The 16039-nt window shown below is 31.4% G+C and overlaps 1 protein-coding gene across 1 annotated transcript in view; it reads right to left on the minus strand.

The window, feature by feature from the left end:
- Positions 1 to 12699, minus strand: part of LOC111423960 (Syntrophin-like 1) — a 167661-nt gene extending 154962 nt beyond the window's left edge. Inside the window, exon 1 of the mRNA XM_071201409.1 lies at positions 11976 to 12699. Coding sequence (XP_071057510.1) covers positions 11976 to 12513 — 538 coding nt within the window. The 5' untranslated portion in view covers positions 12514 to 12699. The remainder of the gene's footprint in view (positions 1 to 11975) is intronic.
- Between the last annotated feature and the right edge of the window lie 3340 nt (positions 12700 to 16039).

The raw sequence follows: 16039 nt of genomic DNA on the forward strand, positions 1-16039 counted from the left end.
TTTGAAATTAGGATCTGATGGAACAATAGATAAACAACAGAATTTTTAAGCCCTCCATCAACGAAAACCTCCCATCAAAGTTTTTTCACAACTTGTTTTCGGAGTTTTCGTAAAGTTTAAAATTTTTTTAAACACCACATATACTCGATAAAACTCGCTCTTTATTCAGAAATTCTCATAGTTGTTGAAAGCGTTAGGAACTATTGAGCTGAAGAGGTAAATCACTAATTATTTTTGAGTATTTATCCTACTACTTAACATTCATGAATACAGGGTGTCCCGTTAAGCGTACGGAGCGGCTGTATCTCTAGAACGATAAGGCCAAGAGGTTTGGGAAAAAAATCCTTATAAGCAAAGTGACCAAGAGAAATAGCTGGAAATTATTTTGAAGTTCGTAATTCGACCGCTAGGGGGCGTAACTGTCATTGAGATACATAAAGTTGCCGCTATCTCAGAAACTTAGACGATGAGCTATAACTTTGACAACATCATTTAATAGCTTGGATAATACCGCATCGCTTTTGTTTTGCGATATTTCTCATATCTGTCATAATAAGGGAGGGGGAGGCCAATGCGTTTTCATATGTTTACATTTTAATATCTCCTAGACCATTCAACCGATTTGAATGTTTTCGGTGTTGTTTGAAAGAGCATTTTATGCTCTTTTTAAAGATATTTTCAATAAGACCGTTTGTTTTAAAACAAATAAGCTAGAGGGCGTTATCTGCAGCGATTACATATTTTTGTGATTTTTGAAGAAAAGTTAAATGGAACGATACTATTTACTTCACAGACCCTTAGTCACCTTAAAATTTGCAAAATTTTAGTGAAAACCGCATCTCGATATCGCCACCCGTTCTCGAGTTATAGAAGAAAATGTTAAAAACTCGATTGCCATCAATCGGATTCAGTTACCTCATCAAGAAAAGCAAATCACATTACCATGGTAACTGTAAACATGTCATTTACTAACGCAGAAGCGTATGATAGAGCGTATGATGATTTATTTTCAATGTTTCGAATACGATGCAACTGCATGGCAAAAATGTGCAATGTAATTACGACAAAGAAAGACATTTTTCTCTAGAAGTGTTTTTAAGATTGACTTAGCGATTACGGAAAACTGGCAACGTGTAGCCCATTCAGACATCTCTATGAATTCGTAAATCATATTGGTGCGCAATGTGATCCCACATAATCTGGGAACTCCGAAAACAATTGTCCACAAGAGTTCTCAAGAGAATAATATCTCCACCACGTTGTTTTACATCAGGCCTTAACAGATACCGATTATAATAACAGACTGAACCATTACCATTGACTTTTAAATATGATTTGGGCAAATCCAAACCTTTTATCACAAATGCTATGGATGCATGAAGCATCTGTCCACAAGCTGATGTAAACTTGCATAATATGCATTCTTGGTTCGAGAAAAACCCACATTGCTTTCACCCCTTTATCTATTGGGTAGACTAAACGACCTGACTTTTCAAGAAAAACCAATAACCAGGGAAAATATGACAAAACATTAAATACCAGTAGAAACGTATCTAGGGCCGAGACTTAAGCAGCGCTTTTTTTTTCGTCGAAACTAGATTAAATAAATGCATCGAGGTTTATGAAAGGCATTTAGCACATTAGTGAGTTATTTTTGCCAAAAATTTAAGTTATTCTATGTGTTTTGGTTTATTTTGTTTTATTATCATTGTTGATGTTTCATTGATCCGTTGGCTTTTCAACACGCCTCAAAAGTAGTTTTGAAGCAGTTCTAAGCTTGGATAAAGTGTTCTAGAAGGTTCTAGATAATAAAATTATTGTTCTCTCTTATTTGTTTCTTAAGGTAACTTGATCCGATTAAGATATACGAATTTTTAACATTTTCTTTTATAATTCGCGAATGGATGGAGATATCGAGATGTGGTTTTCACTAATATTTAGCAAATTTTATGGTGATTGACGGTCTGTGAAGTAAATAGTACCGTTCCATTTAACTTTTTTTCAAAAATCACAAAAATATGTAACCGCTGCAGATAACGCCCTCTAGATTATTTGTTTTAAACCAAGCGGTCTTTCTGAAAATCTCTTTTAAAAGAGCATGAAATGCTCTTTCAAACAAGACCAAAAATATTCAAATCGGTTGAATGGTCCAGGAGATATTAAAATGTAAATATTTGAAAACGCATTGGCCTCCCCCTCCCTTATTATGACAGATATGAAAAATATTGCAAAACAAAAGCGATGCGGTATTATCCAAGCTACTAAATGATGTTGTCAAAGTTATAGCTCATCGTCTAACTTTCTGAGATAGCAGGAATTTTATGTTTCTCTATGGCAGTTACGCCCCCTAGCGGTCGAATTACGAACTTCAAAATAATTTCCAGCTATTTCTCTTGCCGACTTTGCTTATAACGATTTTTTTCCCAAACCTCTAGGCCTTACCGTTATTGAGATACAGCCGCTCCGTACGCTTAACAGGACACCCTGTATACAGGGTGTCTCACGTAACTGGTTCGTTAGAACTTTTTTAGGTTCCAGTATTCGTACAGTTTTGAAATTTTGGTAGTATCGGTTGTTCAGTTGGAACTTTCGATCTAAAATATTTTCAAGATGGCCGCCACTTCCGGTCTACCGGAAGTAGACCATAACTTCGTTATTTTAAATGGAATGCTATAGTTTTTATTGCACCTTCTAATTGTACGTAAAAAAATATGTTGACTTTCATAAAAATTATTGGTACCTAACGTTTTTCGTTTTCGAGTTATTTTGATTTTAAGGTTTTTTTGGCAAATTTCACCATGCACTTTAAAACCCTATATCCCAGAAAACGTTCATTCCAAAAAGCTCTAAATTGGCACGATTACTCATCAGACGCTCTCAAATAGATTGTCATATATTGTATCAGAGTATCTTATACAGGCTGGTCAAAAATTGAATTACCGTTTCTCCATATTCAATGGGGAGAAAGTCGAAAATTTTAAATGGAACGCCCCATATTTTATTAGCCTACACGAAACGGAATTTAATTCTCTACAATTTATCTATAAACATTCCTATACTTATTTATTGTTATTAAAATGAATTTGGAAATGCAATAAAATACGTTAAATTATTTATTTCGTTGTCTTCATCACTGGTGACCGGAAATATGCGACTTCTTTTGGTCTCGATATATCCAGAACTAATAAATTCTTTATCAATTTTTTGAAATTTTTCCTCGTGATGGGCGTTAGGTTTGTTAGGCATCTCTCATTAAGTGTTCGACACGTCTTGTCCGAAAGTTTATTATATTCGCCAGCAATACAAAATAAATTTCAAATATCGGCGTTAGAATAATTTACCATGATGTTCAATAACTTACACCCGTCGTCAAATGTAACTAATGGCAACAATAATACAAACATGGACCAAAAACTGTCAACATTCCATAGCTTTATAATAAAAAAACCTCCATTTCGTGCATGTTTTAATAAATTTCGCAATATGAGGCAAACTACAATAAATAGGTATGGGAATGTGTATAGGTAATTTGTAGACAATTAAATTCTCTTCCTGATAGCCTAAAAAAATATGGGGCGTTCTACTTAAAATTTTCGACTTTTTCGCCATTGAATAGGGAGAAACATTAATTCAATTTTAGACCAGACTGTATAAGATACTCCGATACAACAAATGGCAATCTATTTGACAACATCTGAAGAGTAATCGTGCCAATGTAGATCTTTTTTGAATGAACTTTAGCTGAGCTATGGAGTTTTAAAGAGCATGTTAAAATTTACCAAAAAAAGTTTAAAACCAAAATAACTCGAAAACAAAAAACGCTAGGTACCAATAACTTTTATCAAAGTCAACCTATTTTTTACGTACAATTAAACTGTGCAATAAAAACTATAGCATTCCATTTAAAATAGCGAAGTTATGGTCTACTTCCGGTAGACCGGAAGTGGCGGCCATCTTGAAAATATTTTAGATCGAAAGTTTCGAATGAACAACCCATGCTACCAAACTTTCAAATCTCTACGAATAGTGGAACCTGAAAAAGTTCTAACGAACCAGTTACGTGAAACACCCTGTATAATGGATATAATACGTGGATGGTGCAACCTAGTTTATCATAAATAAATTCCCATTTACATTGTTTTCATTTTCCACTGAACACTATCGCATTCCAAGACAATTTATTGTAATTCATTGTCAATCCAGCTCACTGCAAATCACGTCAAGTCAGGCAGATAAAATCAGTTGGTGTCGTACTTAGCGAATCATCCTTCTGTTTGTGTGGTTTAGTGGCTCGTTGGATATGCCTCATCGTATAACCGTTCTTCTGCAGTACATCTTCTAGCAATCTTTCTTCTTTCTTCAGGTTCTCGTTATCACATATCCTCTCTGCTCGCTGGAATAAGGCTTGAATAACGGACCTCTTCCGTTGTGGATGTATTCGTCTTCTTTCGGTATACTCTCAGTTCGATGCCCTCATCTGTCTTCCTAGTGACCAACACATCCAGGAATGGCAACTGTTTTGCAGTTTCTGTTTCCATGGTAAATTTTATCATGGGATGCTGTGAATTGAGGTGGTCTGGAAATTTATACAGTTGCTCTTTTCCATATTGCCAGATCACGAAACTGGTTTCGGTTACCACGATCTTTTAACGCTTCCTCTTCAAACATTTCCATGTAAAAATTAGCGATCACAGGTGACAGAGATGATCCCATGGCTGCCCCTTCGCATTGCTCATAGAACTGTCCGTTCCAGCTAAAATATGTCGACGATAGGCAGTACTCCACTAGTCCTGGGACACACTTTGGCAATCTCTCCGGGGTAAATTTCTGGCGAAGACCATCCACAGCATCTTTGACTGGTACTCTGGCGAATAGAAATTCCACGTCGAAACTTACCAGAATGATATCCTGAGGTTCTAGCTTCATACTCCTGATTGATTTTACAAAATGTGTGGAATCTCTGACATATCATATGACTGTTTTACCTGTAAAAGCAGACAGAATCTTGCAAAGGTGTTTTTTTAGAATTTATGGCACTGACAATAGGGCGTAAGGACTTCTGGTTTATGGATTTTAGGTAATCCATATATTCTTGGAAGTACTAGGGCTTATACGAATTGCTGTAGATTTTACCAGTTCTTTCATCTTCCTTAATATCTTCTCGGTTGGGTCCTTTTTTATCTTCTTATAGGTGGCTGACGTAGTGCTCTTCTTTCGTTCACTGTTATGTTTGATTTTGGTGGCATTGCTATTTTTAGCACTTTTATTATGTCTTGATAAATTTCTTCTGCTTTCACTGCAGGTGTTCTGCGAATAACCGCTTCCACCTTATATATAATTTCTTTTTTGGGAACCCTCTTTGGAGAGACTGCATAATTTAAGCCTTTGGCGAGTATATTAGTTTCCTCCTCTGTTAATGGGACGGTTGATCGGCCAAACTGGATGTAACATCGAACACAAGAGGGATGTCCGACTGAGTAAAATCCAACAATCTGCAGTCGCAGAGCATTTCCACAAAGGAGGACACACCATAGAGTTTGACAAAACCATAGTGTTAGCAAGAAACGGACATTACTTCCAAAGATTGACGAGAGAGGCGATAGAAATTCATCGACTGGGAATAACATGAATAGAGAAGACGGTTGGGAGCACATGAAATGCATAATAATAATATTTATTTGTCACCCGAATTTGACAAAAACAAATTAGTTAACAATTAGACACTAATTAGTTTAAACCCACCTTTGTATGTTTGTTATAAATTGGAAATATAGAATTTTAAAAAGCCGTATCTCAAGAATGAATGAAGATTTAACAATGACATAAAAAACATTTTAAACTTACTTTCATGAAGATTGAGTGTGCCATAAATAATTTCTTATATTCCATAAACATCGTTGTTATGATATTTTAAACCCACCTTTGTATGTTTGTTATAAATTTGAAATATAGAATTTTAAAAAGTCGTATCTCAAGAACGAATGCAGATTTAACAATGAAATAAAAAAATTTTAAACTTCATTTCATAAAGATTTAGTGTGCCATAAATAATGTTTTATATTCCATAAACATCGTTGTTATGATGTTTTAAACCCACCTTTGTACGTTTGTTATAAATTTGAAATATAGAATTTTAAAAAGTCGTATCTCAAGAACGAATGCAGATTTAATAATGAAATAAAGAACATTTTAAACTTAATTTCATGAAGATTGAGTGTGCCATAAACCATTTCTTATATTCCATAAACATCGTTGTTATGACGTTTTAAACCCACTTTTGTATGTTTGTTATAAATTTGAAATATAGAATTTTAAAAAGTCGTATCTCAAGAACGAATGCAGATTTAACAATGAAATTAAGAACATTTTAAACATAATTTCATGAAGATTGAGTGTGCCATAAACAATTTCTTATATTTCATAAACGTCGTTGTTATGATGTTTTAAACCCACCTTTGTATGTTTGTTATAAATTTAAAATATAGAATTTTAAAAAGTCGTATCTTAAGAACGAATGCAGATTTAACAATGAAATAAAGAACATTTTAAACTTCATTTCATAAAGATTGAGTGTGCCATAAATAATGTCTTATATTCCATAAACATCGTTGTTATGATGTTTTAAACCCACCTTTGTATGTTTGTTATAAATTTAAAATATAGAATTTTAAAAAGTCGTATCTCAAAAACGAATGAAGATTTAACAATAAAATAAAGAACATTTTAAACTTAATTTCATAAAGATTGAGTGTGCCATAAACCATTTCTTATATTCCATAAACATCGTTGTTATGACGTTTTAAACCCACTTTTGTATGTTTGTTATAAATTTGAAATATAGAATTTTAAAAAGTCGTATCTCAAGAACGAATGCAGATTTAACAATGAAATTAAGAACATTTTAAACATAATTTCATGAAGATTGAGTGTGCCATAAACAATTTCTTATATTTCATAAACGTCGTTGTTATGATGTTTTAAACCCACCTTTGTATGTTTGTTATAAATTTAAAATATAGAATTTTAAAAAGTCGTATCTTAAGAACGAATGCAGATTTAACAATGAAATAAAGAACATTTTAAACTTCATTTCATAAAGATTGAGTGTGCCATAAATAATGTCTTATATTCCATAAACATCGTTGTTATGATGTTTTAAACCCACCTTTGTATGTTTGTTATAAATTTAAAATATAGAATTTTAAAAAGTCGTATCTCAAAAACGAATGAAGATTTAACAATAAAATAAAGAACATTTTAAACTTAATTTCAAAAAGATTGAGTGTGCCATAAATAATGTCTTATATTCCATAAACATCGTTGTTATGATGTTTTAAACCCACCTTTGTATGTTTGTTATAAATTTGAAATATAGAATTTTAAAAAGTCGTATCTCAAAAACGAATGAAGATTTAACAATAAACTAAAGAACATTTTAAACTTAATTTCATAAAGATTGAGTGTGCCATAAATAATGTCTTATATTCCATAAACATCGTTGTTATGATGTTTTAAACCCACCTTTGTATATTTGTTATAAATTTGAAATATAGAATTTTAAAAAGTCGTATCTCAAGAACGAATGCAGATTTAACAATGAAATAAAGAACATTTTAAACTTAATTTCATAAAGATTGAATATGCCATAAACAATTTCTTATATTATATAAACATCGTTGTTATGATGTTTTAAACGAACCTTTGTATGTTTGTTATAAATTTGAAATATAGAATTTTAAAAAGTCGTATCTCAAGAACGAATGCAGATTTAACAATGAAATAAAGAACATTTTAAACTTAATTTCCTGAACATTGAGTGTGCCATAAATAATTTCTTATATTCCATAAACATCGTTGTTATGATGTTTTAAACCCACCTTTGTATGTTTGTTATAAATTTGAAATATAGAATTTTAAAAAGTCGTATCTCAAGAACGAATGCAGATTTAACAATGAAATTAAGAACATTTTAAACTTAATTTCATAAAGATTGAGTGTGCCATAAATAATTTCTTATATTCCATAAACATCGTTGTTATGATGTTTTAAACCCACATTAGTATGTTTGTTATAAATTTGAAATATAGAATTTTAAAAAGTCGTATCTCAAGAATGAATGCAAATTTAACAATGAAATAAAGAACATTTTAAACTTAATTTCATAAAGATTGAGTGTGCCATAAATAATGTCTTATATTAAATAAACATCGTTGTTATGATATTTTAAACCCACCTTTGTATGTTTGTTATAAATTTGAAATATAGAATTTTAAAAAGTCGTATCTCAAAAACGAATGAAGATTTAACAATAAAATAAAGAACATTTTAAACATAATTTCATGAAGATTGAGTGTGCCATAAATAATGTCTTATATTCCATAAACATCGTTGTTATGATGTTTTAGACCCACCTTTGTATGTTTGTTATAAATTTAAAATATAGAATTTTAAAAAGTCGTATTTCAAGAACGAATGAATATTTAGCAATGAAATAAAGAACATTTTAAACTTAATTTCATAAAGATTGAGTGTGCCATAAATAATGTCTTATATTCCATAAACATCGTTGTTATGATGTTTTAAACCCACCTTTGTATGTTTGTTATAAATTTGAAATATAGAATTTTAAAAAGTCGTATCTCAAGAACGAATGCAGATTTAACAATGAAATAAAGAACATTTTAAACTTAATTTCATGAAGATTGAGTGTGCCATAAACAATTTCTTATATTCCATAAACATCGTTGTTATGATGTTTTAAACCCACCTTTGTATGTTTGTTATAAATTTGAAATATAGAATTTTAAAAAGTCGTATCTCAAGAACGAATGCAGATTTAACAATGAAATAAAGAACATTTTAAACTTAATTTCATAAAGATTGAGTGTGCCATAAATAATGTCTTATATTCCATAAACATCGTTGTTATGATGTTTTAAACCCACCTTTGTATGTTTGTTATAAATTTGAAATATAGAATTTTAAAAAGTCGTATCTCAAGAACGAATGCAGATTTAACAATGAAATAAAGAACATTTTAAACTTAATTTCATAAAGATTGAGTGTGCCATAAATAATGTCTTATATTCCATAAACATCGTTGTTATGATGTTTTAAACCCACCTTTGTATGTTTGTTATAAATTTGAAATATAGAATTTTAAAAAGTCGTATCTCAAAAACGAATGAAGATTTAACAATAAACTAAAGAACATTTTAAACTTAATTTCATAAAGATTGAGTGTGCCATAAATAATGTCTTATATTCCATAAACATCGTTGTTATGATGTTTTAAACCCACCTTTGTATGTTTGTTATAAAATTGAAATATAGAATTTTAAAAAGTCATATCTCAAGAACGAATGCAGATTTAACAATGAAATAAAGAACATTTTAAACTTAATTTCATAAAGATTGAGTGTGCCATAAACAATTTCTTATATTTCATAAACATCGTTGTTAAGATGTTTTAAACCTACCTTTGTATGTTTGTTATAAATTTGAAATATAGAATTTTAAAAAGTCGTATCTCAAGAACGAATGCAGATTTAACAATGAAATAAAGAACATTATAAACATAATTTCATGAAGATTATAAATAATTTCTTATATTCCATAAACATCGTTGTTATGATGTTTTAAACCCACCTTTGTATGTTTGTTATAAATTTGAAATATAGAATTTTAAAAAGTCGTATCTCAAAAACGAATGAAGATTTAACAATAAACTAAAGAACATTTTAAACTTAATTTCATAAAGATTGAGTGTGCCATAAATAATGTCTTATATTCCATAAACATCGTTGTTATGATGTTTTAAACCCACCTTTGTATGTTTGTTATAAAATTGAAATATAGAATTTTAAAAAGTCATATCTCAAGAACGAATGCAGATTTAACAATGAAATAAAGAACATTTTAAACTTAATTTCATAAAGATTGAGTGTGCCATAAACAATTTCTTATATTTCATAAACATCGTTGTTAAGATGTTTTAAACCTACCTTTGTATGTTTGTTATAAATTTGAAATATAGAATTTTAAAAAGTCGTATCTCAAGAACGAATGCAGATTTAACAATGAAATAAAGAACATTATAAACATAATTTCATGAAGATTATAAATAATTTCTTATATTCCATAAACATCGTTGTTATGATGTTTTAAACCCACCTTTGTATGTTTGTTATAAATTTGAAATATAGAATTTTAAAAAGTCGTATCTCAAAAACGAATGAAGATTTAACAATAAACTAAAGAACATTTTAAACTTAATTTCATAAAGATTGAGTGTGCCATAAATAATGTCTTATATTCCATAAACATCGTTGTTATGATGTTTTAAACCCACCTTTGTATGTTTGTTATAAATTTGAAATATAGAATTTTAAAAAGTCGTATCTCAAAAACGAATGAAGATTTAACAATAAACTAAAGAACATTTTAAACTTAATTTCATAAAGATTGAGTGTGCCATAAATAATGTCTTATATTCCATAAACATCGTTGTTATGATGTTTTAAACCCACCTTTGTATGTTTGTTATAAAATTGAAATATAGAATTTTAAAAAGTCATATCTCAAGAACGAATGCAGATTTAACAATGAAATAAAGAACATTTTAAACTTAATTTCATAAAGATTGAGTGTGCCATAAACAATTTCTTATATTTCATAAACATCGTTGTTAAGATGTTTTAAACCTACCTTTGTATGTTTGTTATAAATTTGAAATATAGAATTTTAAAAAGTCGTATCTCAAGAACGAATGCAGATTTAACAATGAAATAAAGAACATTATAAACATAATTTCATGAAGATTATAAATAATTTCTTATATTCCATAAACATCGTTGTTATGATGTTTTAAAACTACCTATTGAGATACAACAATGAAATTTAATTTTAAAGCAAATTTAAAATACCATAAATAATTTGTTGTGTGTAAATATTGTTGTAAAGATTTTTTAAACTCTGTATATTTGATTATTAGAGATAACAAGGATTTCAAAGAATTATATTTTAAGAACGAAATGAGATATTGAGATGAAATAAGGTACATTTGAAAGTATATTTAGTGCGCTATAAATAATTTATCATTTTTATTATGTATTATGTTATGTAATTATTTTAAATCCTATTAGAACTATATAAATATTAACACGGAAAACATTAAACGTTCAATCTCATTAACTAAGACCACCGAGAATCTTTGATCAAAGTCACTCGACTTGAGCATCTTGTATAACATATACATACATAGTATACATAAATTTATCGATCGGGTTTTAACGAAAACGGTTTTACTAACGACGCGATACGAACGTTTGAAAGATTTATTATAAAATCCAATTTAAAAATGTAGAGGGTGTAAAATGTTGTTACATTAAAAAGATTTGAATGAAATTTTAGAATATGTTGGGCGTTTGATGCAATTAAACGTCAAGGTTCGGACAAATTTTAATCAATACCCACGTCCATCGCTATCGGTTTTATTCATGACCCGGATCGTTAATTTGTAATTATAATTGTTAAACTGATTGGAATTTAAAATTAGCGATTTAATTCCGACGACGTAAAAATAGAATAAAACAAAATAAATAAATAAACTAAAATGAAAATCTTTTAGGTACGAGCGATTTAAAGAAAAGGTAAAATGTAAGAAAGTAAAATAAAAAGTGACTTGTTTGTAGTTTCCGATTAGTAATAGTACGTGTAACAGAAGAACGCACGCAATTTAAAACCGTTTTCAACACGCAATTGAGAACGCGAAACGAAGAGAGGTAATTGCCACTACGTAACATCAAAAACGAGATTCATGTTTTTGAGGGAACATTTGTTACAGCGATTAATCTCAAGTATTTCATAAAATATTTCCCATCGAGGTTTATTTTTGAAATTCGTTTTATTGAAGTACAAAAAACGTTACGATCGTATCATTTACATTCAAAAATTGTATTAAAATTCCAACATACCTTCAAGTTCCACAACTTTCCCGGCTCTTTTAAGAGCTTTAACGGCTTCGTCGTGAGTGGCCTCCCTGAGATCCTCTCCGTTTACCGAAAGAATCGCATCTCCAACGTAAAGTTGTTCGGTTTGATCGGCGGCCATCCCCTTGAAAATCTTACTAATCAAAATGGGCATCTTATTTTCGCGACCACCCTTAATCGAAATCCCCAAACCGTTATTATCCGATTTGACCACCCTGACGACGCGTTTTTGATTCGCGACGGCGTCTGGAACGTCAGGAGGATCTCCGCAGCCGCCGCTCGGCGTTTCCACGTTATTATTTAGCGTGCCGTTAAGAGTCGTGGCGTTTTCACAGGATTCGTCTAACGTTATACTTAGATAATCATCTTCTAAGGTTACGAAAACTCTGTACCATTGGCCGCGGACGTGGGTCTCCAAGACGCCGGAACGTCCGTAATAAGACGACGGAGATGTTGTCACCGGGGTGTTGGTGTTAGTTGTTGTTGCACCCCCTTCGACCATTCTTTCCGATCCTCCGGACATTGTTGTTGTTTAACACAACGTTGACATAATAACGCGAAACACGTCGTCGTTGTCGTCGTCGTCGTCCTCAGCGACAACAACGTGACCGATCCACGTCGGCTGCTGCCGTCTACTACTAACTACTACTGCTGCTGGCTGCTGCTTGTTTCTCCGCTGGGGAAGTTGACTAGGACCCGCGCCGCGGCGCAGCGAACCCTCGACGTTACCATGGTTACGGCGGCGGCGGCGGCGGCAGCGGTGGTGGCTCCCGATGGGGTTTCGACGTTGTCTTTTGTGTTTCGTGTTGCGACGGCGCCTTTGATACCTTTTATTACTAAAAGATTTTTAAAACGCCATCTATTAGGGGGTAATTGAAAGTCACTACAATTTATTTTTATTTATACAACGGCGACATCTCTTAAAAGGTGCCCTCAATTAATAGCTTGTTATGTACAAGTGTGTTGTAATTTTCTAAAAAACGATGATTAATTAAAACTTAATTTTCACTAGTTTTAAATGATAGTGTGATTAAGAGGAACATATTCAAAACAAATGCAACGATGACTCACGCACATTGTTTGCTTTGTAAGAATAATAACGTGATTATCAAAACAGTTTGATGCCAAAAACATTGTTATAAAAGTAAAAGTTGTGCCAAATAATGTACAAGGATTATCAAAAGTTATAAATATTAAGGCAACTGTAATACTAAGAAATCGACGATTTATAAAGTGTTAACATAAAATTTTGCTCAAACTGCAGCAAAGTTTGATTTCTTTAGATTCTTTAAGTAAACGATTTTAAAAGGTCATATACAGGGTGTATCTTAATGACTGCAACAAACTTCAAGGGGTGATTCTTTAGTGAATTTTAAGGGTACTTTGATATATGAACCATGGGCGACTTCGGCTCCCCTAAGGAGCTACACCCCTCCAAAAATGGCGGAAAATTTTGGTTAAATTTTTTTTTCTCAAAAACCATAAACGCTAGGAAAATGAAATTTGGGGAATATGTTTAACTCATAATAGGGCATGTTTGTACTTTCAACCTACCTTTCTAAACTACTAAACGTAACCACCCCCTTTACATTTTTGCTAATATTTTTTTTATGCAGATGATAAATACATTAAAAAAATTTTACCTAGGTAGATGAAAGTATCCTAAAACTTTTTTGTCTCTCTAAAATTTTTCCAAAAACGACTAATTTTTGAGAAAATAAATAATAAAGCAAATACTGCACGTTAAACATCGGGGTTATCGATCAAAAGTTGAAATGAATTTTGAATGAAAAAAATCTTAGTAGGCTTTGCAATCTTTGTCAGAAATATTTTTGACGTTTAAATGTCAGTGTTTTTCTTACTATTGTTATTGTTTTTCAAATTAATTTTTAAATAAAGTTCTAACGCATTTACGCTCGTTCACTCGACGTTTCAAAATTATAATAAAACAATAATAATAGTACGAAAACCACTGACATTTAAACGTCAAAAATATTTCTGACAAAGATTGCAAAGCCTACTAAGATTTTTTTCATTAAAAATTCATTGCAACTTTCGATTAACAACCGTACAGCTTAACAGTCAGTGTTTGCTTAATTATTTTTTTTCTAAGAAATTATTAAATTTTCGAAGAAAATCAGAGAGACAAAAAAGTTTTAGAATAGTTTTATCTATCTAACTGAATTTTTTCCAATGTATTTAGCATCTTCATAAAAAAAATCTAGGCATAAATTGAACGGGGGTGGTTACGTTTAGTAGTTTAGAAGGGTACGTTGAAAGTACAAATAAGGTCAAAACGTGCCATATTATGAGTTAAACATATTCCCCAAATTTCATTTTCCTAGCGTTTATGGTTTTTGAGAAAAAGACATTAAACCAAAATTTTCCGCCATTTTTGGAGGGGTGTAGCTCCTTAGGGGAGCCGAAGTCGCCTATGGTCATATATCAAAGTACCCTTAAAATTCACTAGAGAATCACCCCTTGAAGTTTGTTGCAGTCATTCAGATACACCCTGTATAGGTTGAAATCATATGATATTTCATTAAAGCATATACAGTTTTAAGAAAAAAAATCCTATATCTGTTTTGGTTATTTTGGACATACGAGTATCTTAATTCTACAAAAAACAATAATCTTGACAAAAACAAAAATATATTCTTTAAGTGTGCAATGGCTTTGCCTTGGTGCTACAACATTCAAGTTTAGCCATCTTAAAAGACTAACGGCTAAACCCGACTCGATCTAGTTCTTGGTTTAGTTTTAGTTCAATGAGAATTAACAACAATTTAGCGCTGAATAACAATTAAAACTAGAACTAACACTAGACCAAGAACTAGAAACAGTCGGGTTTAGTCGTGCGTCTGAAGACTCGTCTAGTTCTAGTTTTATATCATTAAACCACATCTAGAACCAGCAACATACGGGTTTAGCCGTCTTGAGAAAGAAAAGTATAGGCTAAACTCGAATGTTTCTAGGTCTAGTGATAGTTCTGATGATATAAAATTAGAACTAACATTAGACCTAGAACTAGAATCATTCGGGTTTAGAAGACTTAAGAGACGCAGTGCTAAACCCGAATGTTTGTAGGTCTAAGTCTAGTGTTAGTTCTAATGATACAAAACAAGAACTAACACTAGACCTAGAATCATTCGAGTTTAGCCGTCTTACATACACCGCACCTTCTTCTTGTTCCACGCTTAGGCTGATGCGCAACAGAATTTAATCGCACACTCTGTGATACAAACGGCTTTGATTTTTTTATTTGTATTTTTGATCCTGATTTCTTAGTTCTTTTGGAATTAGATACTAAAACTGGGGCTACAATCTATCAGGCAGATTCATTATTTTATATAGCATATACGATTGGAAAAATATACGATACCACCATTTGTTGCTTTGACGATCTATTTAGTAGTTAGCTAAAAGTTGATCGAATTGATCGACACTGTTCATGTTGGCGTTATAATCTACAATATATTTCCATTTCTTCCTCTTCTACTACCTTTCGTGCAATCTTCAGGATTGTGGTAATTTGATAAATGGTGTACCTACATTGTATCTTTCCATTTCACTGCAAATTGTTTTGTATCGTTTGTGTACCAGTCGAATTCACCTCTTTGCAGCTGCTTGTCCATTTTAAAATTAGGTAAATACTTTCGAGACACAATCACTTAGTTCCACATTGTTAAAAAAATTATCAAAAAATATTCTATGGTTTCTTTGTTCAAGATCCTCAGTAAACTTGTACACAACCCTAGAACCTAGGCTCTGTCCCATAAGTTAATATGCTGTTTTAGCACACTTCTACCTTTAAATTTGATCATCGACTCGTCCAAGGGTAATACTTCACTCGATAAAAGACAATACTTAAAAGCTTTTTCTAAATGATCTAACAACAGCCATGCTTTATAAAGACGATAAAAATATTCCGAATCACTATTAGGGTAAGTCCGGGATAGATGGACCACATTTTTTAATAACCTTTTTTTTTAAATTCCTGAAATGTAAATACTTCAAAACTTTTTTGAGTCATCACAACACATTTTAAA

Source organism: Onthophagus taurus, chromosome 1 (genome assembly GCF_036711975.1).
Source record: "Onthophagus taurus isolate NC chromosome 1, IU_Otau_3.0, whole genome shotgun sequence".
Lineage (NCBI taxonomy): Eukaryota > Metazoa > Arthropoda > Insecta > Coleoptera > Scarabaeidae > Onthophagus > Onthophagus taurus.